The sequence below is a fragment of the Oenanthe melanoleuca genome, chromosome 2 (genome assembly GCF_029582105.1).
Source record: "Oenanthe melanoleuca isolate GR-GAL-2019-014 chromosome 2, OMel1.0, whole genome shotgun sequence".
NCBI classification, from domain to species: domain Eukaryota; kingdom Metazoa; phylum Chordata; class Aves; order Passeriformes; family Muscicapidae; genus Oenanthe; species Oenanthe melanoleuca.
This window is the reverse complement of record NC_079335.1, coordinates 130,738,612-130,764,266: the sequence shown is the minus strand read 5'-3', so window position 1 is coordinate 130,764,266 and position 25,655 is coordinate 130,738,612. Positions and strand designations below refer to the sequence as shown.

The following is a 25,655-nucleotide window of genomic DNA, read 5'->3' as shown; positions in this document are numbered from 1 at the left end:
AAATGTATCATAAATCAAATATGTGCTGTGAAAGAAACATTAAGTGGAGTGTAAATTACCATTGCCTATTACAAAGTTTAATTCTTGTAATGCAGGATAGGAAAAAGAAATTGTTTCTAAGGCCATATTAGTTAACACTTTCATGAGAATGACCTGGAAAATAGCAACGTATTTAAAAAGAAAGGGGAAAAAAGAACCCCAAAAACTTGATTAAAATGCTTAAAACTGAAATTTCTTCTTAGAATGAAATAAACTAGCTACATGGAGTGTGCAAGAATTTCTGTTTAAATTGTGTACGTTTTACAGAACAGATAGTTGTGTTAAGTGTATTATGTTTTGAGGGAGAGCTGCCATAAGTAAATTGCAGTTTATTCCAAAACCAGCTGACTGGAGGGTGGGTTTTTGTGGATGTTCGGACATATAACTTAAGAAAAGCGATTTCTTTCAAAAATGTTTTTAATTGTTCTTCAGAAAACAAAAGATAGGCATATTTCTTAGTATTTCTGTCAATTTTCCCTCCATACTGATGTGGTGAAGTTCAGCAGTGAACGTCTTATTTTAACACTGACTGAATTATGAGCCTGCTGTTGTCTGGAGGGTAATGGAGCAGAAAGCATTTTTGTTTGTTTTTGACAGAAAGGTTTCTTGTTAGGAAAATAAAGTTTTCTTCTTCTATCTGTGTAATCCTGTAGGTGTAGAGCATACACACTTGCAGTGAGCTGTTGGGAGAACTGATTTCTCACCAGTAATGAGAGGGTAGTTTGAGCTCAGTACATAGTTGCACTGGGTATAACTTAGTGAGATTATCAACAAAGCTTTCAATTCCAGTTGAAACTTGTGTTTATAAAGACCTTTGTATAGCACAAAGTGAATTAAAACAAAAAAGCCAGTAATTTATTTTTATGTAGACTACCAGATGGTAATTACTGTAGCTGATTTAGTAGTCTGGAGTAGATTCAAACTAGTGACCCAGAGGTGTTTAATTTCTTGGCATTTTTTCCTCAGGTTTTCTTTTAATCCATGATCACAATTCAACACCTGTTTAGAGATGGTTCAGCTTTGGCCTTAAACGGATTGGCAATGTGTCATTAAACTCAAGAGGCTTTGCCAGCAGGGCATCTCCTTTGGCAAGTTAGCTTCCAAGCAATATTTGATTAGGTCAGCAAATGTGTTTGTGAGTCGTTTCTGTCTTCACATGTGACTTTATATAAAATCGTGTGAGATTAAAACAAAATTTATTGCATTTAATAACGTATGCCTTAAAAACATTCTAAAAAAATTTATTAAAGTCTGTAAGGTTAAATATCTCTATTTCCCAGCTTTACAGGGTTTTGAGGGTTTTGACACGTTCCAATTTACTGTACAGCACCAATGTTGGTGTAATTTGTGGGGAGCAAGCAATTGCAGGATGTGTGGCACGAGTGATTGCCCATTTGCTCTGTTTCTTGCTATTTCGCAGCTGTTGGGAGAAGCAAAGTAAGGATGAAGCTCTTGACCCTGAGGTCAATTAGAAGCTTAGAAGCAGGTCAGAGGAGAATGGATTGTAGAGCAAGTATTCTGGGTGTATGCAAGTGAGCAAAAATAATTTGTGTCTAACAGGGTATTGCTTGAGGCTCTAGAGGAAAAATGTGCTTCAAAAATACTAGAAGTTTTAAATAAATGCAAGACAGTAAATAAATTTGCTTTTAGTTGCCTGCTGTGCTGTGGCAGCTTCTTTATATCACTTACTATAAGTCTACATGTCCTACCACATGAATGTGAGTAGCTCGTGTGTACGAGTCAATACTGGCTCTCAATTATTGCTACTGGTCTGCTGTGGTATGAGGCTTCATGGGGTGTGAAATGGGTCCCAGAAAGGCCTTGCAGCACTGACCTCTGTTTCCCCTTCTGGCTGCCTTTGTGTCACCACTGGGCACATGGAATTCCCAGCAGAGCCTGCAGTGGCACAGCCACTGCTGGTCACACAGTGCACTGAGGCTTGGGAGCCAGGCCACGACTGCCCATGGGCTGTACACAGCTGAAGAGCCCCCCCACACCTGGGATTATTCTACAGGCAAAGCATGATTTTTTTATTATAAAGGAGGAGATAATGCAATTCTTATTTGCCTACTAAATTACGTTTGGGCAAAGAAGTAAAAATACCAAAAAGAAGTATAAATCATAATGTTCAACTCTTTTTTGAAACATTATTTCTTACCATAAAATATTGATATCACTAGTCCAGAATCCTGTCCAAAGAGTATTTTTGCTGTGGTGTAATGGCTGGAATTTTTATTGCATAGAAATGCCAAATTGAAGGTTGGCTGGTGGAGTAAATTTAATTTAACTTTTTTTCTCTCTTTTTAATATAGATTGTATACAATAATTCTGTGCTCAAAAAGACAAAAATCGGTTCAACAGCTCCATAAAAGTATTTATTTTTTGGATGTAATAAAAATTAGTCCAAAGATACTAAAATGTTAGCTGTTTTTATCACAAAATCTGAAATGAAGATTCTTATACAGCAAGTTGTTTCAAATTGTTTGCTTTCTTTCTCCTAATCTCCAATTTCTTTTGAGGTAGACCAGAAAGCCAGAAGGATTTAATATTTACTGGAGGGGAAAATACCCAAAAACCACAAAGCAAACAAACCAACAAAGCCTCCTCACCCTCCCCAAAAATCAAGGAGAAGCCAAAATGACTGAATACTTCTAGAATTAGTACAGTTTGAATAAATGCTGTATCTCTTGATTTAAAAGCAACAAACAAAAAACACCTAAAACCCCAACCAAGACCTCAAACCCTAAAACAAAGAAAGGAAAGAAACCCTTGTAAGTTCTTGTATTTCTGCATAACTCAGGCTCAGCTTTATCTGGGCAATCTCAATTTAATAACATGAGATGATAATGATATAAAGAGAGAAACTATATTTTCAAGAGTTTTTCAGTATTCTTCATTCTTATTTGTGATTAAATATGAGGGTAATCACGGAATTTTCCTATATATGGCAGTTTAACTGTAATTTAGAAATACTAATAGCAGAATTTTGCATTTCCAATACATTCTTTTTTCATTCTGGTCCTTGATTTGAATTCATTCTATTCCTATTTGAATTTATAGTATAATAAACCAGCATATATCAGTTGTCTTCTTTATTCTTTATGGTTAACTAATTATATGTTATACTGCTTTAATGGTGAAAAGAAATAATGTATTTGTTTTGATGGTTGTTTGAAAACTTCTTAAACTCCTGCAAATGAGATAATATTTCTGATTAGGTAAGGTGTGGAGTTTTAGTTAGAATTGTTCCAAGCTTTGTATTTGTGTATCTTTCCACCCCAGATGTACAAAAATACTGCTTTTCTTAGGTCTATTACCTCTTGAAGATGAAGTATACATTAAGTATAAAATGTTGATGTTTTGAGCTATAAAATCATTACTGAATCATGGGGAAGGAGCATTAGATTGGAAGAGGCTGTATCTATATTGTCAGTGTCTTTAGGGCCTAAAATGCTTGTTTTGATACAAAATGACTGCTTAAATGTATCACTTTGGAAAAGTAAAAAATCTGAGCATAAATCTATTTTTAAGTACTTACACTACCAAAACTGAATTTTCTTGAAAACAGATACCTATTTAGGCTGATTGAAAGCTAATGAAGAATAAATTGAAAGAGGCTTATTTACATTAAGGCAGAAGTTTTCTTCAGAGAAATTCCCATGTTAAATGGTTTTCCAGTGTTTTTTCGTTTTGACCTATAAGGTCTAATACACATAAAATTAGTGTCTGTGGTTAAAGTCTTTACTCAAGTATGCCTATTAATTTTCTTTACAACCTGTAGAGCCATTCTTATTTTTTTGTGGGAAGGATTTGATTTTCACATTTCAAAATCCATTTTGAGTTAAGCTTTTTGTTGGTTTTTTCTTTGCTATTCTCTATGCATATACATTTATGTATGCTTCAAAATGTGCAGTTTCCTCTTTTTTTATATTATGGTTCTAGCCATAATAATCTTACTGATAAAATAAAAGACTGATGCTGCCTTTGTTACCTGCATATTACTCCATTTGTAGTGATAATCCATTCTATATCTATAATGCAACAATAATACCAAATTTCATTTATGTGCTTCTGACTAGTTTTCTTTGTTGTTCAGCTATTGTGTCTCATTTTCATCTGAGCCACATTTACAATTGTTCTGTGATTGACGTGCTGGAGAGATTGACAGTTACCCCCTAGTGCCTGCTGTCTGGAGATCCCAAAAGCAATAATGGATTTTACACCAGAATTTAGCATCAAATATTGGCTTTCAGTGTCAAATGGGTTAAATTTAAATGCCAGTTAATTGTAGCCATTTTGAAATCATAGCCTTAAACAAAAGAGTTTTTTGGATATCCATAAATCCGAGTCCTGTGTATGCCACGCAACCCAAATGTCTCAAACTCAGCAGAAATGAACTATTGCATTTATGCTGGTTTTATTTCTTAATTTTGCAAGTAGGCCAAACCTTGAGAGTATAAGGAAAGTTTCCAGTATGGAATTCTTATTTCAAGTTAACCACAAAGAGGACCAGTGCTGATCCTAATTTTGTAATTCAAATATGTCTCCTCTATGTATGTATCTGCTGGTAATGCTAGTCCTCTTGTAACTACACTTTTTTTTTTTTTCAGCCACAGCTCTAGAGAAACCCCTTTTTCCTAATCCTAAAACTATTAGCATGTGAGATGCTGTCTTCTGTTATGTTTCAGAAGCAAAGAGTTATGTAAACCCTTTAAAATTAGTTTTGTGTGCAGAGATTTCCTACATAAAACTGGCAAAAACCCCCCAAACTTTCTATTTCCTGTACCCAGTTTAAAAATAATAATAATTTTTAAAAAAGAGTTAGAAGAAGTGTTTTGGAAGGAAGTGGAACTTTACTGATCTTTTGTGGGAATTTGTCAGAGTTGTTCTTTATGCATGCTGACCTGTATCTATGAGAAGTCTCCAAACCACTACAAAGTTCTGCTCAGAGCTTGGTCACAATTCTTATCATGTGCTTTCCAACCTCCTTCAAATAGCTTTGAAAGGGTAGATGCAGGTATAACGTGGAGAACAGCTGTTGTATCTTTGCAGGGAGAATCTATCTAATACTGTAATTAATTTTTATGTAATACAATAGATGTTCTGCATGCTTGATAAAGATAAATAACAATTTCTCTGTTTCAGCATTTCTATTATGGATTCCTTGTTTTTGAATGACTAAAGAAGTCTCTTAAACTGGTGAGAGTAAGAAAGCTCTCCATATTTCTTACTTTAGCAATCTGGTTGTTCATATTGGAAAGCTTTCATCAGAAATCTATAATTACTCTTTCATCAGATTTTGAAAGGGTGTACCTTATTGTGGTGTATGTATGACAGGACTTCTTGTTTTAAGTGTAACATTTGCTTTATCGATTTCAGATTACAATCTAATCCTTGAAGGAAAAATAAGTATCTTTTCAACACTTTAATAGCAATGTAGAAGCTGGGTTAAAAAGGGAGGAACAAGTTGGCACATGCAGTTAGTGTTACCTTAATGAGTTCACATTAAGGTGATTGCAGCCTAGCAGTTGCCTTTGTTTGTCCCTGCACACACTACTCTAATTTAAAACATCTCTTTCTCCCTTGAACTTCCAGATTGCTGATTTGAGCAAAGTGGGTGCATAGTCGCTGCAAACCTGTAGGTAGTTTCTGTAACCATTTTGCTTTTCAGGTTGTCAATGAGCATCATAGTCTATAATATCAATGCTATTACATTTGAGCCTTTATTACACCGGTTCTATGTTTTAGACTGAAAATTGCTGTAATTCAAGGAAACAAATATATATATTTCTTTTGGTTTTGTTTGTTTTTTTGTTGTTTGTTTGTTTGTTTTTGTGAGGTTAAGTGAGAATTTAACACAGAGCCATTGCAATTACTTGTTTGTATAAGGATGCTAATGCCATTGCAACGTTTTCTTAAAGGATGCCAGACAATTATATGTAGAATATAAAGAAACAAAAATGAAGGCGAAAGAAGATGCCCTGGCTAAGGCTGAACTTGAAACACTTCAGAGTGAGTTTTTACCACTGTCTTAATAAACAAAGATGTAATACAATATACTTTCTACATTGGATGTATATGAACAGATATTTTTCTAATCTTCTAAAATACTTCTACTGCTATTAAATTAAATAAGCTTTTAATTTCGTGGCTAATTTTGCAGCAGGCTGCTGGTTTGTTCCTATAGAAACATACTACTCAGGTGGTCACTTATATTGTAGCAAGAAGAACGTACCTTGCTAGAAATGTTGCTTTACTGGAGGGGAAGATCTCAGATACATTTTCAGAAGTGACCTCTTGGGTTTTTGAGCATTTTTGTATTCTCGTTGTTTGTAAATAATTTTTTTAATAATGTGTTTAAAAATCTTTTGTGCATATAGCATTGATTTTTGTGCTAGAAAGTGACAATAATTTGAATTTCCAAAAGCATGGATGCAGACTTCAGAGATTGATTCATGCTGTTGTTGAAATAAATGCTTTAAAGTTTTTATACTCTTATAAAAAGACCAGAGAAGGCAATTAACATTTCCTTTAATAAAGTATTCAGAATAATTATAGGTGACTTTTCCTTTTCTTCTTTCTGTTATTTGCTTTTGACGATGATTAAACCTACCCTCTTCTGAAGACAATTTTAACAGTTTTTTGTCCGTGTTTGTATGTGCATGCTTGCTTTATTTACTGTACTGAAGTGCATGCTTTTAAGTTCCTTTATTCTGAGAAGTGCATTGAGTGCATTGTGATAATTTACTAGCTTGGAGTAAGCATAAGCCTTTAGATACTTAAAATGCAGCTGCATTATTTATATTTACAAAATAGCTTAGTTTTGTAAAATCAGCAAAGAGATCCAGTTCCAGTAATAATTCCCAACTTATCTGTAGCTGAATCTATTTTGGGAAAATGAGTAACATTCAGCATCTCAGTGAGCATCATGGACTCAGGCCAAATCTAGCAAAATAGTGCATTTAATGCTTGTTAGGAAGACCTGCCTTTGTTTGAGATACCTACCACAAAATGGGCCCTTGAAAAGGATATTGACTCAGGTTATTAAAAACTTGTTAAATTGTCAGTAATGTATTACCACTGTTCGAAATAGCCAGCATACATTCCTCATCAAAATCTGTGAACTACTGTTTTAAAAGGATTGGTTTTTGAAAAGAAAAGTGCAAATGAAAGTATGAGGTTATTAATATCATAGTGTGCACATACATTCCTGTGTGTCACTGAAAGGCCATGTGTGAACTTTGAAGTATTTCCCTGCTGCCAGGTGTGTTGTGAGAGTCACTTTTTTTTTGTTGTTACCTCCAGTAGCAGTGCTCACCCCTGAGAGGCACAAGTTTGGTGAGTTTGGCCTTCCAGGTCACCCCTGAGCTCTCACAGAAGCACCACCCTGTCCCCTGTCAGGCTGCTGGTGACTCCCATGTCTGCCAGGTGACCCAGTGTCACTCGTGTGAGCAGGGGCCAGTCCTCACCAGTCTCACTGACTGGCATCCTGCCCTCCCCTCCTAGGCTTGCAGGCAGGGAGCAAGGAGGATTGAGAATCACCACCTGTAATTAGCAGTTTGAGATTTGGCATGGAATTATTTGGTCAGCCGTAGCAGTGGTATAGCTGGGCAGCAGAATGAGCTGTCAGTTACCTTTTTTTTTAATAAGAAAGACTCCCAAGAGAGGAACAAGTGATTCATCCATGTTACTGTAGGTAAAAAAAAAAAAAAAAAAAAAAAAAAATTTTTTCCTGAAGCTTGCATGCAAAGCATCTGCTAAATTTGCTTATTTCATTGTGTTGCTCTGCATTGTCACATCACATTTAGCATAGAAAGGTTGTAAATCACCAAATGTGATTTTTGTTTGCACCCATTCTTCTTAATTTTAGACACTATCCCTGGGATGCAAGGTCATAATAAAGGTTCCATCTATTTAATTGAGTAAACATATCTCATGCTGATTAGCAATAGCTGTTTTACACTGCTTGTTTTTTCATGCCCTAATTGCTAGTTTACCCCCTTGCCTGTCTGCTTTTCCACTGAAACTGCAATATTCTGTAGGCAGCTTGAATTAAAACCAGAGTAGGGTACTGGAGAGGAAAATATAGTTTGCTAAGCAGGAAAGAGAGGACAGTATTGAGATGTCATTAGAGTTCTATTTTTGGGAAGGAGTGTGAAAAAATAATTTCTTGGTAAGTCAATATCATGCAGTTTTGATTTATTTTTCTGGCACTTTTGCAGCACTTCTCAATCCATCCAGAATTGTCATTGCTACATTAATGAAATATAGCAACTTTACCTTACATAAAGAGAGTAACTTATAATACAATCTTAGGTGTCTAGGAAATATGGTTTTATAGGAATTATAGAAAGCTGTGTAGGGGCAAAAGGGAAAATGGTACAAATGGTTTACGCTACATTTTTTTATGCATTTTTCACATTTAAATGTAGGAAGACAAAGTTTTATTTTTAAATGGAAGTGCTTTAATTAATAAATTTTCTTCCAACTTCTCCCTCTCCTGTGATGTCACATGTGTGATGCCTGCATCAGGGAATGGTTCTTTCACAATGGATAGCCCTGTTCCTCATGGTCGTGGGATATAAAGTACAGTAGGTATTAGCTGCACTGAATAGGCATTATTAAACTAAGATGACATAGGCATACAGTCAGGACGGATCAATCAGTTTTTAAATTTAAATTGCAAGGTTTGAGTAGTTATCACTAGAAATTCTCAAGCTGTTTTTGCATGGAGTACTTCTTTCAATGATGTCCATTTTGGGGGAAGCACATCTATTTTTCTTTCTTTATACTTAGCTTTGGCAGTTCCCTTACTTTCCTTCTTAGTTTGTTTTCCCTGATATTCAGTATGAAAACTTAAATTTATTTTTAAAATACTCCTTTTCAAAAAAATGGTGTCTGTTAAGTATTGCAAGTGAATTCTTCACTGGCATCCCAGTTATGAAATATATTTGCATTGTGAATCCAGAATTCTTGCCATGATGTACAAGGCATCTGGAACAATCTATGCCAAGAAACTGTTTTGTTTCTACTTATAAACCATGTTGAATAGTATATGGGTTTTTCTGCTTTTTCCTTACCCCCATCATTCAGGCTTCAAGTGAAGTACGAAATTACAAGCCCATTGGCTACTTGATGGGCTGCCTTTCTGTGTTGGGCTTTTATGATGTGATATTTATGTCTCTCCGTTAGGGTCTTACAGCACTCTTACCCAAGTGCCTGCCACCAAACATCCAGAGCTGTAGTGAAACCTTCAATACGTTTGATCAGGTTTAGCTAGGCTTGATTGGTGGCCCTTCCCTGACAGTTAGGAATACAGCATGCTGCTTGGGTAGCTTTTTACATTGTTTCATGAAACCTAGGGATAGGAGACATCATTAGGTCTTTTAGTATAATGGGCTTATTTCGGTCTCTTACAGGTGAAAATCAGGGAAAAATACTGATTCTCTTGAGCTGTCTTGTTTGACTTGCACCAGTGCTGCTCTTCAAATTTGCTCTTCCTTGTTACTCGGGATACAATATAGATCAGTAAACCTTGAGATACCTTCTGTTCTTCGTGGTTTGTTCAGATAATTAATTTTGCTTTTATATAGTTAGATCCTAATTTCAGTATGAATTTCTCCAGGTTTAACTTTAAGCTTTTCATTATTAGCATGCCTATGCCTAAAAAAAATCTATTTATCTGCAGGTTTTCTTAATATAAAGCCTTTCTTGAGCCCTTAATTTCTGTGGATCTTCTGTACTTGATTAATTTTGCAGTGTATCTAGAAGTATTGGGTCCTGGGTTTGTATATAATGTTCTAAATTTTGTCATCTTCTGATTATAAAATCATATTTCTTCTGTGGTTATTACAGAATCACAGATTACATTAGTTCCCACTTCTCTGATAGTTCATTTCAGATTGCTTGTTCACTATTAATGCAAGCCTTGATATCAAATGTTCCTTGCCCAAAGTCCCTTCTAAGTGCAGATGTGGCATAAGGCCCTTAACTGTAATTTTCAAAAACACTTTTGATTTGATAGTCCCCAGACTACCAGCTAGTCTGTGTTCCTACTTCTCCTTGTACTTTCCATTTCACTGTAAACCATTTGATCCAAATTTATGGAATCTAGCACTATACTGAAAGTTACTTTCCTTTTACTTCCAAATAATTGATAAATATTTCTGGTAATTGTGTTTAGTATTAATCTCTGCCAAAATGTAGTGTTGATATGGCTACTCAGTAATGATTTGCTGACAGACAGATTCAGAGAAAATTAATTTATGCAATGCACTTTTTTTGGTTGGTATGAGTGTGAATGTTCTGCTCACTTAATTGTTATCTCTAAAACCTAATTATGGCAAACTATGTATCATCCATTTCACTGATTGTTTTGGCTGGACTGCTGAAAGAATTTTGGACTTTCAAGCTTGTATATTTTTCCCAGTTGTTTCAATTAGGCTTGTAGGGTGCCTCTCCCCACAAAACTTGCTTTAGACTTTATGGAAAATATTCCAAAATATACAATACGTGAGTCTCATTTGAGAGAGACATGCATGCTTCATTATATGTTGGAAGGCAAATTAGCACTCATATATTGGAGCCTTAATAATAAAGTTTCTAACCCTTTTGTATTTTGGGGGAATTGGAAGTTTTGGGAAGGGTAGGTCTTCAGGAGAAAAGGATGAAAGTCATCAAAAGCTGTAGCTTGAGACACGCTTGGAGCTGAGGATACATTAATCCCTGAGCATGTCTTTAGTCAGTTTGCTCAAAAATAAACTAGCTTGTACGTCCCAGTACAGATGTGTATATCTGTCTCTAATTCTTCATACATTCATATAATCCCTTTGACTTTGAGATAGTAATGTGTACTTTTTAAAGCATATGTGTGTTTGCCCTGTATTTGCATTGAACATAAATTGCTCCATTTTTTCAATAGACTGTCAAAACCTTAGTACATTTTTTTTCCGGGCTTCTGGGTTCTTTGTGTTCTGTCTGACTGTGTTACTGTACATGTAAGTGAATTTTTTTCTTGTCATGTTTTCAACAAATTTTAATGCTACAGATGCTTTGGTTGTCTTTCATAGTTACATAGGTAAGTGAACTGTATTGAAAAAAGAGATACTGATTTGCCAGAAAGATGTTTGCTGTCTACCTTTTTGTGTGGTCACATTTCTTGTTTACTAATGCATGAGGTATCAGGCAGTTTGTCCCTTTGATTTTCAAGATATCACTGTCTTTTTGACTGTATTTTCTGTGAATTCTTGTTCATGCTTAAAGCTTAGTAGCCTTGTAGAGAGAGAGAGTTACAACTTGATGTGTTGAAATTTCTTTGCAGAAGTTCAGTGCCTAGTTTTGGTCTTATTTATTCCTCTGTGAAGCAGTTGCTTTTTTATTTTGTGGAAATTCTCTGAGTTCTTTATGTTTAGATCAGCTAACATGTAAAATCAATATAAATGAAAACTTTAAAATTCAGGACCTTTGATACTTGTTATGGAAAAAGCATCACTGTTTTATTACATGCCACTTGATCCATAAAGTCTAGTTGATTCCTTATCTGATGCCTGATGTATCTTAAAGCAAATAACCATTAGCTTGATACTATTAATTCTGCCAATGGTAAAATTATGTAGTAACAAGGGGGAAGAACTAATGAGGAAGATCAAAGTGTCTGATTATGTGCAAGTAATTAATCAGACTTCAAAACCCAGATCATGGCATCATAAACTAGTAAAATGTATAGCCAGTAGAGGAACAGTATTGGAGGCCTTTAGAAACATAAAGTGTTGTACTTTAGGAGAGTTAGCTAATTGTTATCTGTAAAGTCTGGGCATCCCAGTGATAGATGTATTCATATGATGTTCAAACATAGGGGACATAGGCTGCATCTCTCTTTTTTAACTCTTACGTTGTTAAACACACATTAGATTTTATTCTTCTGGTAAAGAACTTGATAGTTCTAAAGGTATAAAATACTTTCAGAAATCAGTGTTTTTGCCATATGAATTTGGGAAATGATAAAATTACTTCTGCTAAAAAAGACTAGAACTTTCTAAAAGTTGTAAGTCATGTAAAATACTGATCTGTTGACATTGGACTGGTAGATATTAAACAATTTCCATTGTGCTTATGATCTTGGATTCCATATATGCAAGAAAATTCCATTTGTTTTTTAAATTCTATTTATTAGACTAAAAAAGTTATTACACTATAATTTGGCAATTAAAGTACATAATCTTCCCAGAAAATATTAATGAGAGTAAGCTTTTCATTTACCCTGTTGAAGTCAGGCTCTGTTTTACCAAGACTGTTTTCTCTCCCCAGTGTTTAGTTGTATGAGTGCCAGTAACTCTGGATATAGTGATGGTTTGCTGGATATTGGTGCCCTCATAGGGCACTGTGGTCTGACTGGATCTCCAGCAGACACTGAGCTCACTGTCACAGAACTGAGAGGAACCTAGGAAAGTTTTTCTCTATGTTTTTCCTGCATTTTAGATAGATTTGGGTGTAACAATATTTGAGACTGGAGGAGGAAAACGTCTTTTTAAAGCCTATTCTGTTATAGTGGATAGCCTAAAACCAGCACCATTGGAAAACAAAAGTAAATATTAAGGGAACACTTGTGTTTCAAAATTTGGAATCACAGCTGCAGTTGTCAGTACTGTCAGCACGATCAAACACATCCTTACTTTAGGTCATAGTGGTGGGCAGCTGCACCAACTTCCTGGCTGTCTGTCAAGCCTTAGCAGATACAGGATTCAGCTGTCTAGGCATCATCTACTATTTGGAAAACCTGATCCATATTCTCTTCAGGGCAAAGTGCCTGGTCAGGTCAGAAGTGTCTTTTAGGCTGCCAATTGAATTGCTGATAGTGAAAAGATAACATGAAAGAGGGAAGTTTTCTTCCTGAGTATCTCCTGTGGACTTCTGTTGTTTGGGTGAAATAGTTCCAGTGGTCTGTTTTGCTTTCTCCATATTAACCTGAAAGAGCACCAGTACTCAGCTGCCTTGAGGCTTCATACTGCTAAACATAAATTCTGAACTTCCTCTGTCTAAAATCCTTTATGATGTTACCATTAAACTGCTTTTTATGCGCTTTCCTATTCTGGAAAGTGGCTTTGAAAATTTTGAGATGAAACTCTTCTTGATAGGTTATTGGGAGCCCTATGTCAAAGCTGCTGTGACTTCTATTTATTTTTTTTTAATTCAAAATGGCAGCCATTGTGGTATCAAGAGATACACTGAACTCCTTCATCTTTTTGTATATGCATGGGAGACAGTAGAGATAAGGTTTTTTTAATTCTGGTTGAGTGCTTGTTTGAGGTTGTACAGCCATCTTCTCTAGGTGGGATTTCTCATTCCTTTGATAGTCAGGAAACAGCAGGGTGTCTTATCTATGTTCGGTCTTCCTCTATCACTTAACTGCCTGAAGAAAGCCTAGATACTGTCTTTGATACCTCATTTTAAAGTGGAGCACAGTGTCCTCTGGAAATAGTTACAGAAATACTTCCAAAACTACAGCAAGAGCTTAGATGACCTATTTCAGCCTATGCTCTTAATTTTTAAATATTGGTTGGAAGCATTTGGTCTTTAACTATTTGCATATTTTGAGAGGTAAAATTAATAAGCAGTTGCTAATGGGGTGCAAGATACAGGAAAAGCCAACTGTCATGGGGTATCTCCAGTGTTAAGTAATTCCAAGCGAACACACACAGTGTGCTTGATTACTTTGAGGGATTGAAATAAGGTGGTGAAAATTGTCATTGAATTTAACTTCCTAGAGTATTTTTGCCAGTATCAGTGTTTGCAATAAAGAGCTGGTAAAGCTATTGTTACTTTCCCATGCGAATCTTAAGGGATTCTAGAAGCTGTTATACATAGCAGTTTTGGAGTAAAATGGGATAATATTTAATATATATGATTTGATTATAAAATTTACCTTTTGAAATAGACAAAAAAATTGTACCTATGTTGTCTTTACTATTATCTGCATAGTGAGACAAATGCTGATATTACACTTTTGGGTTTTCACTTAATTATGAGGGGTATCTGTCATTTCAATATATTTACTAGGCATCCCTACAGAAGGATGTTAAAAAGAAATCAAAATACAAATTTTAACTTAGTATTTAATTTATTGAAATTTGACAGGTAAAGTTGAAGATTCTTTACAAAAACAGGTCTCTGAACAATGTGCAGTGAAACTCTGAACAGTGAAAAGTTTAAAAGCTCATTAGTCATCCTGTTAACTTTCAAGATCTGTATGAATTTTCTGTTCATTTTGGATTTGAAAAAGTTCTCTATCCCTTTATTGTTTTCTTGAATACTCAGTTCCAAGGGTTTGTCAAATCCCTTGAGTCTTTTTCAGTGTGCTGTTTCTGCACATACACTTTTAGGAAAAGAAACTCTGCTTGAGAGTCTGTAGGGAACAGTCCTCTGTCCTCTTTAGGAATTTTTAAAAGAGATTTTTCTCCTCTGAAGTATTAGGGTGTGGTTGCAAAGGCAGATAAACTGATCAGACAAGTGTGGTTCTTCTTTTTGTTGCCCACCACCTTTAAATGACTTGGATTTTTTTCTATTTATTTGAGTATTAAGAGTAGTTTTCTACTTGCTTAATAAATTGAAGTAGTTTGCTGAGAGATTGGATGATTGTGGAAACACAATAGAAGAGAGAGGAGCATAAAGATATGCAGTGGAGAGTGAAAAGGTGGAGTGGAGTGTAGAACTTCCCTCGATTGCAGTGGAGTATTAGATCAACTCTTTCAGGTTAGGAGCATTTAGTCACTGTGAATATGGCATATTTTGAATACAAGAGGGAAAAACAGTAGAGTCCCACTGGACACACCTGAGGTTTCTGGATGCTTTCTGAATGTTTAAGCTTCTTTCTGCTACTCATCTTTCCTACAGTTCTGTCAATTGTCCCATTTTAAATCTTGCTTTTGAAATCATCTTATATAGTGGATGCATTTTTATGTGCTGGGGTTTAGGTTATTGTGGTCCTTCCTTTCCTGTGAGTTTACTGCTCCCATTTAGTACCATTTGAAAGGCAGAGAGAGCAGAAAACAGTAATCAGTGTTAAGAAATGAGGTCCAACATTTAAATCTTCCTAGATGTGTAAGTGCTAGAACAGAGCTATTTGTGGTTGGAGAAATCTGAGAATAGAAAAGCCATCTGTTGATTCACAAGCTTCTACTTAGCATAGCTGACCATAAAGTAATACAGAATTGTCTAAAATTCACTTTGCCAAGTTCTCTGAAGCTAGCTGGACTTCAGAAGCCTTTAACAGCTCCTATGCTTTTGCCTGTACTAATCTTCTTTGCCAAGTGGTGTAGCAGTAACAAGAGCTAACTCACCTGGCCCTTTCAGGCATAGTTCAGATGGAAGAGGGGCTAAGTGGGTTCATTGCTATTTACTTCTAATAAAAATAAAATTATTATTCAAAACTCTGATTCTCTTTTTAACAAAGAAATTGAAGCCGCTTCCTCAATGGAAGTTTTAAGATAGAATTAAGAGTTGAGGAGCTAAACCTGCTTCTGAAGTATTACTTGCAGTAATGCCTGCAGTACTAGTAGCATTACTTTTTCTTCTTTTTTGCTTTTGTATAGAAGAGAAGAAGCCTAAAGTCAAGAAACCAAAATTAGAATTCCCTGTATACACAGCTCTGGAATCAAGTGCATATATACCATCTTATGATCATGGTGCTTCAATTGAAGAGATTGAGGAACAGATGGATGATTGGTTGGAAGGCAGGAACAGAACCCAGAAAAAGAAGGTAAGTTCAAAATCTTTCATGTTGTTATATATTTTAAATGTTGATTCATTTGCTTGCCTCTCAGGAAAACAGAATATTGTGTATATACCACCACAGTATTCATATACCATTAAAATGTAGAGAAGTATTAATTGTCTGGCAGAGATATAACAGAAAAATTTATATTAAGGTTCAGTGTAATTTGTGTAATGATACTGGAAATGTTGTTATAATAGGATGTCGTTGATTAAGCCATATGAAAGCTCTCTATGGTTTCTAATATAAATACTATCCTTGTTCACTAGAAATTAGTAGAATGTAATGCTGTCAAGTTGTATGAGGCTTGGTTCTTTCTCTTAATTGCAGTTAATAACATTTTGCTTGCAAGAATAGATTCTTCTCTATTAAAAGAAAAGTAAAGGAAAAAGAAGAAACCTCCTCTTTGTAATATGCAGATGTATAATCTTTTGATGATAGAACTGATTAGGTACTTTGTGCATTTTATCTGATGCATGGAACAGTTCTAACAATTCAATTTAGGCCTGTTGTTAAGGTTCTTTCTACTCAGAGATAAGGGTTCTTAGTGGCAGTTAGTATAATTGTGTTCTGGTAAATTGTATTGAATCATACTAGCTTGAAAATGTATAATTTTAATGTTGGAACTGAGAATAAACATTGTAAATTAGTCTGCTGTGAAAATCTGCCTCCCTTGGAAGACAGGTGAAAAGGGTGTGTTTGGAGTAAAGTTGGGTTGGTTGTGTGCTTGATCATCTGGATCCACAAACTAATTTTCCCCTCCCCAAAGACATAAATTGAGTCTGTCTTTGAATTTCCATGAAAATGGAGAAATTGAATACGACTGGGCCTATTCCCTCTATAAATTTACACCTCCTCGCAAAATATATAGAAGTTGTATCTTCAGAGACACTGCTAGGAGAACTAGTTGTAGGTCCATCCTTCCAGGTGTCCTCAACAAAACTAACTTGATTTTCTACACTTCATCTAGATATTCCAGTATTGTGTCTCATTGCTTTGATAAATTAGTGTATTTTAAAAATTATATTCTGTTTCAAAAGGGGTTTACCTTTTAGGGACAACTAGGCAGTTTGTAGGTATGCTGTCTGGGTAAAGTGTTTGACCTGAACAAACTGATGGGTTGTGCTCCCTTTGCTTGACAGCTAATATGTTCATAGGGTGCAACATCAACAGTTAATACAATTGTGGAGGGAAACAGATTCATAAACTGCACAAAGAAATGGAGAATATATGTCACGGGCTCTAGGAGCCTATAGGAGCCATTTGTATCTGATAGGAAAAAGGCTGTGTCACATGATTTGTAATGTAAGCTCAATGAGAAAATGGTTGTACCACAAGTGAATTGTTCCTAACTGTCATTTGATACATTTTCCGTTTTAGAAATACGTATTTTTCATCACATCATGCATGTGAACTGAATCAACATCCCTCTTCTGCCTCTTGCATGGACATATAACCAAGTGATGTGTGACGTCCAGCTCTTAGTTCTGCTTGTTTTAGCAAAATGTTACTCTGTTGTAAATCATTTTGTCATCAGACTTTTTCTTGGTATTGTCATTCTTCACCCATAAGGAAGCCTGTTAGCTCCTTTTTTCCCTTATCTTCTGTGGTGGCTCAGGGATGTGGACTATGTACCAGCCAACATCAAAGTAGTTTGCTAAAGTAGTATATTTGTCATCCTTCTAGGAGTAACAAGTGGAGTTGCTTTCCCTGCTATTGGCATCCCAAGTGTAGATGATTACAGTAATTTAATATAGTTCATCAGCTGCACTGCCCTGTTGATATTTGTACTTTAGAGGCACCTATTAATGAACTAGTGGAAGCGCTGTACTGTGCAAAGTGCCTAATTTGATAGAAAGACTAGATTATGTTCAGTTCTTAGGTTGATTTATTATTTTTGAATACTTTGAGTTCTTTTTTCCTTGTGATTTATTCTTTTTGATTACTGCTTTCATAGGATTTAAGTATCAAAGTAGAAAAAGAACAGGTTATAGAGAAGAAAACAGCTTCCTTCTTAGACATTGTAAAATGATCTACCAAGGGAAGGAGAAAGAGGAATGTTTTCCCTTTTCTTTCCATGAGGTTATGTAGCTGGATGAAAACATGCTTACAGCATTGTGTAGTTATTTCTCTGCCCAAGTTTGAGAATGACTGAACTTATGTTCATAAGGAGCTAGTCTTGCCATGTTGTTATTCTTTAGTTAGGACTGAAAATTAAATGAAATAATAAAAGAAAGATAATATCAGTATTGCAAAACGGAGAGGTAATTTTTCTGTGTTTCTTCGTAGCAGTGATCCATCCACCTTTAGTACTTTTTTAGTATAGCTTTAATTGTGGTACTTGAAAAAAAAAAGAATACAGAAAGACTAGGTCAACAGTAATAGTAAATTTAGAAAATCATATTTATGACGGTAGGTTAAATAGTTGGAATTTTAGACCACAAAAAAAGGGGAGGCTGTATGGGAATAATGGGATACAATGCTTTTCCAGTCTGTTCCAGTTTTGTTTTAGGTAAAATTACTATAATTTATTATTATTTATTACTACCTTTCATAAATTCTGAGAGAAAGAAATACTCAATTTGCTTTGCAGTCAGGAGGCTTAAATTCAGATTTGGGAACACATGAAGGTGGAGGCACATACCAAGAGCTTGTTACCTGTATATTTTATGAAACCTTTCCAACTGTCCTGTTCTTGAACTTGATCTGTTGGAAATCGTGTGGGCTGACTCAGTTGTATTTGATAGCATGTAAATGAAGTAATGGGACTCTAGAGAGGGTTTTGTGGGGTGTTTTTTTGCTATGTAGGAACTCGTATACTTACCTAGGACTAAATTGCCTATTTTTATAGTGCTGGCTGTACTATTCATGCAAACTGCATGAGTAGTAAGAACCTGGGAGGAATTGCTAAAAGCTTCTTCTCATGCTGATCAACAAAACTCTTCAAAGCAAAACAAGCAAAGAAAAAGTTTATTTCAAAGATTATTTTTGTTTTATCACTGAATGTTTGTGCTCTGTTTCTGAAAAGATCATCTGTAAGATCTTACAGGTTGTCGAGATCTTCATTTACTTAGCTCAAGTTTGAGGGTTTTTTTCCTGTATCTCACTAAAAGGTGACTGAAAAACTTGTATGTATGCTTATTAGTGGTTAAGGGAAATTTAGAGAGAATGGACTTCCTTTGAGATGTAGTAGCCTGAATATGTTGTTAAGGCACTATTCATTAATTAGTAGTGATTTAACCCTTTACTTCCCTGTTGAGCAACTTATTATGTGAACCTGGAAGAAAGAAAGGGAACTTATTAGAGGACATATTTTGTTGCAATTATTTTATTCAATCATTTCTGCAAATATTCATGTGAGAATATGTGTATTCACTGTTTTTGGAATCATGCTATTGATGAATCATTTCTCTCAGTGGGATTTCCCTCATACTCTTTGTTCTGATTTGATTTTATATGATTTGTAACATGTTGTTTTTATGAGAGTTCATTGCATATGTGAAGAATATTGTTGTTGCATGAAAATTTTGGCCCTTAAGAAATCATTGGGAGATTTATCATTGTCTTCAGTGGGACCAGGATTATAATTCCTTTTGGTTTACAGATTCCTCATCATCTCCACTGGAATCTCCATTTCATATCATATCATTATTTCACTCATTCATCTATGAAGATAGAGTTCCAAGTTCTGTCTCAATGACTGGTGAATACTTTTGACCTTTTGATATTTGCTTGCACTGTAAAGAGGAGATAAAGGTGGAGAAAGACAGTGCCTGATCCCTTCCAGCTGGACCAGATGTATGGATAGAAAATGTTTCTCATTATTTTTGTTTTTCATGTTATCCTGCAGCACTTCTTGGCATCTTGATATTGCAGGAGCACCTGGCTTGATTTTACGAAAGCAGGAGTAGTAAAAACTTTTTTGTGCACAGAGCATGGGAAACTTAGTATATATCATTTGCATTTGATATACTGTTAACCTTTAAATTAGGATTATTAAAAATACTGTGAAATAAAAGCATACATAAGCATTGTTTTTACACAGTTTATTAAGATGCTGGAAATGAAGTAATTACCATTTTTTCTTAATTATTGAACTGTAGACTCTGATCATTCTGGTGCTGAATTTCTTTCTGGTTAAAATGCATTTTGTGCTTTTGTTTTTCTCAGCCTGGGCCATCAAAGGACTGTGTTTCAGATATAAGATATTGATAACTGAGTCAGCTTTTTAATCATGAAGGTTTTATTTGAAAGCTGCCTGTGGAACAGCAATATAACTTTAAATGTACAGAGGAGATCTCTCTGCTTTCTAATATTAAAAGGCAAAATGCTATACAAATGCTAAATTACTATTTTGTTAGCTTAAAATGTATAGCTTTGACAATTTAGTCATTTTATAACCTTGTACATTTTATAATTGCCAGCTAGCCTGCCACCTGCTCTCTTCTGCCTTGGATCTTCCCACATCTGTGCTGCTTTGAAATCTGAGTATGCTTTTTCTTTAGTAGCAAATAATGTGGTGCTTGTTCTAATCAGATGTCACGTGACAGATTACCTGAATACAGTTTCCAAGCTTTTAAAAAATGTTAATTTCTTAAACAAGCAGTTTGTATCTTAGCAGGATTAAGGTGCTGCGTAAACCAGATGTTATAATAAATTGGTCTTTGAGGGGAAGGTTTATTCTGTTCTGGTGTGCAGCCTGAGGTCATCTAGCTTTGAAATAATTTATTTTCTCTTTCTAAGCAATGCAGCAAATATGCTATTTGTAAAGTGGGTCTGGATTCTAACGCCCTTTTATTCTTGGGACAGGTACGAATGAGCAGCTAGCAGTCTGAGATTCCTCACAGTGTTACCTACTGGGCCTCAATCCTGACTCGGAAGGATTGCTGTAGGTCCAGAAAGTAAATCTGTGTTCCCAGTGAATATAAGGCTCTGTATTGAGACTGCCAGCAACCATACATGTTAGTGTCAGTTAAGAAGCTATTAATTGGAGGTAGTCTAAGTTCATAATACATTTTAACCTGAGCTCCAAATTCTCATCAAATGTTGATGACTTTGAGTCATTATTGATCTGGGCCATATTGAATTTAATAACCCTAAGGTGAAAATCTCAGTATTCTATTACCAAACTCTTAAAAATGTAATGTTACTGAAAAGGTGCTTCATTTAAAATAAAATAAAATAAAATCTGCATTACAGTGTTACTGAAAGTGTTAAGAGTTCAGGTTTTCCTGTGGTTTTTTATGCTTAGTGTCGCTGCAAATATTGCAGACTCAGCGTGAGGAGAATACTGGGGTTTGCATGTTAAAAAAACTGTACGGTTTATGTTGCATAGGCTACTCCTGCAGTTGGCATATTTACATTAGAGTTATTACTATTAATGAAAAATTACACACGCGCTTTTAAAAATAATTGTTTAAATCTGTTTTTTTTGGCTCCTGTCTGTGGTCAGTGGACAGGTATGGAACAATGTATATATTTTTCTTCTGTGCAACAGAATTCTAGTGATGAAATATTGATAAGTTTGATATAATCATTTAGGTTTGAAAAGACCTCTTAAGATCACCTAGTCCAACTCAGCACCACCATGTTCACTAAGCCACATGTAAGTGCCACATCTGTCAGTCTCTTGAAAACTTCCAAGGACAGTGATTCCACTGCTTCCCTGGGTAGCCTGTTCCAATACTTGACCAGTCTTTCAGTGAAGAAATTTTTCCTAATATCCAATCTAAAACTCCTCTGGTGCAATTTGAGGCTATTTTCTTGTTACCTGATTTATCCTGAGCCTCCTTTTCTCCAGGTTAAACATCTCCAGCTCCCTCAGCTGCTTCTCATCAGGCTTGTACTCCAGACTCTTCCCCAGCTCCATTGCCCTTCCCTGGTCTCTCTCCTGCACTTCAGTGTCCTTTTGGAATTGAGGGGCCCAGAACTGAACACAGGATTCAGGGTGTGGCCTCCCCAGTGCTGAATACAGGGGGATGGTCACTGCCCTGGTCCTGCTGCCCACACTGTTGCTGATGCAGGCCAGGATGCCATTGGCCTTCTTGGCCTCCTGGGCACTCACTGGCTCATGTTCAGCTGCTGTTGACCAGCACCCCCAAATCCTCTTCCAGCTTGCATCTTTCCAGGCACTCTGCCCCAGCCTGTAGCCCTGCAGGGGCTGTTGTGACCCAAGGGCAGGAGCAGGCACAAGCACTTGGCCTTGTTGAACCTCAGACCTGTGGCCTGTGCCCATCAATGCAGCCTGTCCAGATCCCCCTGCAGAGCCTTCCTGCCCTCCAGCAGATCAACACTCCCACCCAGCTCAGTGTGGCTGCAAACTCACTGAGGGTGTCCTGGATCCCCTCACGTGGGTCATTGATAAAGATATTCACCAGAACTGGTGCCAGCACTGAGCCCTGGGGATCAGCACTGGATGTAATTCCATTCACCAGCACCCTCTGGGCCCAGCCATCCCAACAGTTCTCTGTGCATCCACCAGAGCACCTGGCCAAGCCATGAGCAGCCAGCTTCTGCAGGAGATGCTGTGGGAAATGGTGTCCAAGGCTTTATTAAAGTCCAGGTGGGCACATCCAGAGCCTTTCAGTGATCCACTAAGTGTGTCATCTTATGCTAGAAAAGGAGATGAGGTCAGTCAAGCAGAACTTGCCTTTCAAAAACCTGTGTTGGCTGAGCCTGATCCCCTGGTTGTCCTGAACATGTCATGGCTCTCAAAAGGGTCTGCTTCATGACCTCTGTGGCACCCAGGGAGAGTGTGCTGAAGGCATCCTTTTGATACAAGTTATGTTGGTGATGAAGAGATCAGGATATACCAACATAGTAGTTTTACAGCTTGGTTATTCTAAAATGTTTATTTAATTGCATATTGATGGTTCTATTCCTCTTTCTTTTCTTCTTTGTTAGCCACCCAACTCAGTCAGCCTAAGGAACACAGGAAAACCAGAAAGATTTTTTTCAGTTTTTCAAGCATTTTAACTGACAGCTAAGTTATTGTTGGTTTTCTGGCTAATTTTGTTTTCTTTATGTGACTGTTGAATCAGAGTAGTCTGTTTCTAGGAAATTAGTGCATTTAGCATATTTCTATCCAGTCCATCTTATTTAGAAACAATAAATTTATTTACGTTTACGTCCTCTTTGAGTCATCTTTCCTTAAATGCAGACAATAACCTTCTTTTCAGGCTTCTATCTTGAGTATTTAAGCTTCTAAGTACTTTACTTTGGACTTGAATAGCTTTAAGGAGAGAATAAATGTGATTCTAAAAAAGTATTATTTTTAATTATTAAGTTTTCCTTGGAGAGGATGACCCACATATTTAAATCTAGAGTAAGGCTTGTCTGCTTTTGAGCTGTGAATATCAAATCATTAGGGTCAGGAATCTAATTTAATCTGCAGTATTAAACATGCAAAGCTTTTTAGTCCTTGGGTTTTCTTAAAGAAGAATAAAATGATAGGATGATGATGTATTCTTTTACTAGCATCTCAAGTTGGTGATTTCAATGTTATGGCAAATATACTTCAAAGAACAAATTGTACTTGTAAACATATAATGAAGTAATTAATTTCTCCTAGTCTTGGATTCAGAGAAAATAGGTTTTATGACTGAGACAAATGCCACAAATAGTAAGCATGAAACATAGAGTTAGGGAGTTTTGCCTGAAATAGGTCATGACTATGTAAAGACTGTGAATAAACAGAAACTGAATAACTGCTATGTAAGTATGTGTAATTTATGTATTTTTTTTCTCTCTTTGACCTTTAGTTAGGTTAGGTTAACAAAGCATAGGAAACCTTATTTCTTTATTTATTCATGTATTTTTAGAAAAAGTAATGGTGTGTTTTCAGAATATAGATCATTCAGTAATATCCTGCTTTCAAATATACCATGCTCAGGCCAGCTAGAACTGCAAGCAAGAAAGTCATGCTATGAACATATAAAGATAGTATTAAAATTTATCTAAATGATATAGACAAATTATTTGATATGGCAACCAGAAAAAGAAGGGGGTTTGGAAAAGGTATTTTTCACAGCACAACCAAAATTCAGTCTAAATTGCAAAGGAAAGAAAGAGCCAAAATATATATTTCCCTAAGGACATTTCCTAAAGATAGTAACAATATGTTATATAAACACTTATGCACTAGTTAAAAACATAAATCAGCCATGCATATGTGTTGAATTAAGGCAATACAGTTGACATTTGCCTGATATTTCCTGATTTTGATTGAGTTTTTAAACTTTCCTTCTAATTAAATATAGTGGCATGGGTTCTTGTCTTGTACAGACCAGAGTAATACACTGATTTCAACACCATGCTATAGATGTTGTGGTGTCAAATTTTAGCTTTCAATAGTTTTCCAACTGAATCTGTGTTCCAGAAGAAGTGATTGATGTGACTTTCTGACATAATTCAATCTGACTAGTTTTACACATGTACTTTCAGTATGTAGTCCTCAGTTTTTTGAGTCTCGCAGCTGAAAACTACCAGAGAGTTCCAGTTAATTGTGCTAAGTATTAACCTGTGGGGACACAAGTGCAGTGTTTTTGAAATGCAGCTTTGTTTCTGCACTGGGCAGTACTATAATCTCAATTCAGGCACCTGCCTGAATCTGGGTCCAGATTAGAGCTGTATAGCTTTTTACATTACTTTCATAGCTCTGGTTAAACTTGTTAATCTACTTCAGGTCTCGAGTCCTGTTGCATTTCTGAGATTGACATGGTAGTTGTGTATCACAGAAAAACATGGTAGTTGACAGAAGAGAAACCTCATTCCTATGAGGAGAAACTAGAAATTGAGCCTTCCCGGTCAATCCTTGAAGATCTGACTTTTGTCATTGTCTGTCTCTTCTGTCCTGAAGGGCATATCCATTTTACATAAATTTGCAAGAAATTGTACAGTGCTTTTGTAATTAATAGTTTTTGTTGCACCAGTTTTGTGTTCCCCTCAGCCTGGGAAGATGTAGAAAAACACCTGATGGGACTGCTCTGATTTAGCCCAGTTGGAGTCAAGGGCTGATGGAAATCCTAGTTTTCCTAGGTAGAGTTCCCTCACTCACTTCCCAAAACAAAGTCACTCCTATCTCAACTACGAAAGGAAGAGTAAAGAAGCAGAAGGGAGTAGTTGCACATATCAAGGATAGGAGCTGGAAGAAGATATGAAAGCTGGTTAATCACTGTGACCTTGCCCCACTTGCCTAACCATCAAAGAGAAGGGAGAGAGCAATTCAACAATCCCTGTACCCTCACAATTTTGGCAACAAATGAGAAGCAAGGATGTTAAATATCCCTGAAATGGAATTTTCACAGGATCCACAACTTAGGGATCAGAAAGAATTTGCAGTTTATAGCACTGACTTCTGTAGTTCAATTCACTGCTGCGCTTTTTGGCTTTTTAACATGAATTTGAAAAGTGCAAACTGTTGCAAAATAGTTACTTATTTTTCTTCATATGATTTTAGCTATCTTTTAGGTGGAGAAGGAAGTTAGCTTCAAATAAATCCAGTTTTAATTCATAAGTGTAAATCCATAGTGATGTTTCTATATCATATTTTCCAGACAAACCAATTAAAATCTGGTTAGATTCAGCATCTTTCTTTCACAGTTCATAGTGCTGCTACTTTCCTTTCCTTTTCTTCCTAGGACCATGAATATAGTGAGATTTGGTCAAATTTATTTATAGAAATTACCCAGAAATTGTAATCTATGGTAAACTCCAATTATTAAAAATAAACTGAACAGTGTGAGAGATATTTGGCTTTTGTTGTTGTAATAAAGATAAATATGTAATCCTGCCTTGTTAAGGAACAATTTAATGCTTCTGACATAAGCATTTTGTCACTTCAGAATTT

At 35.9% G+C, this 25,655-nt stretch overlaps 1 protein-coding gene across 1 annotated transcript in view; it reads left to right on the top strand.

Annotated features, from left to right (window-relative positions):
• Positions 1-25,655, top strand: part of DNAJC1 (DnaJ heat shock protein family (Hsp40) member C1) — a 106,306-nt gene that overhangs the window by 48,517 nt on the left and 32,134 nt on the right. The window contains exons 7-8 of the mRNA XM_056484858.1: positions 5,961-6,051; positions 15,627-15,793. Coding sequence (XP_056340833.1) covers positions 5,961-6,051; positions 15,627-15,793 — 258 coding nt within the window. The remainder of the gene's footprint in view (positions 1-5,960; positions 6,052-15,626; positions 15,794-25,655) is intronic.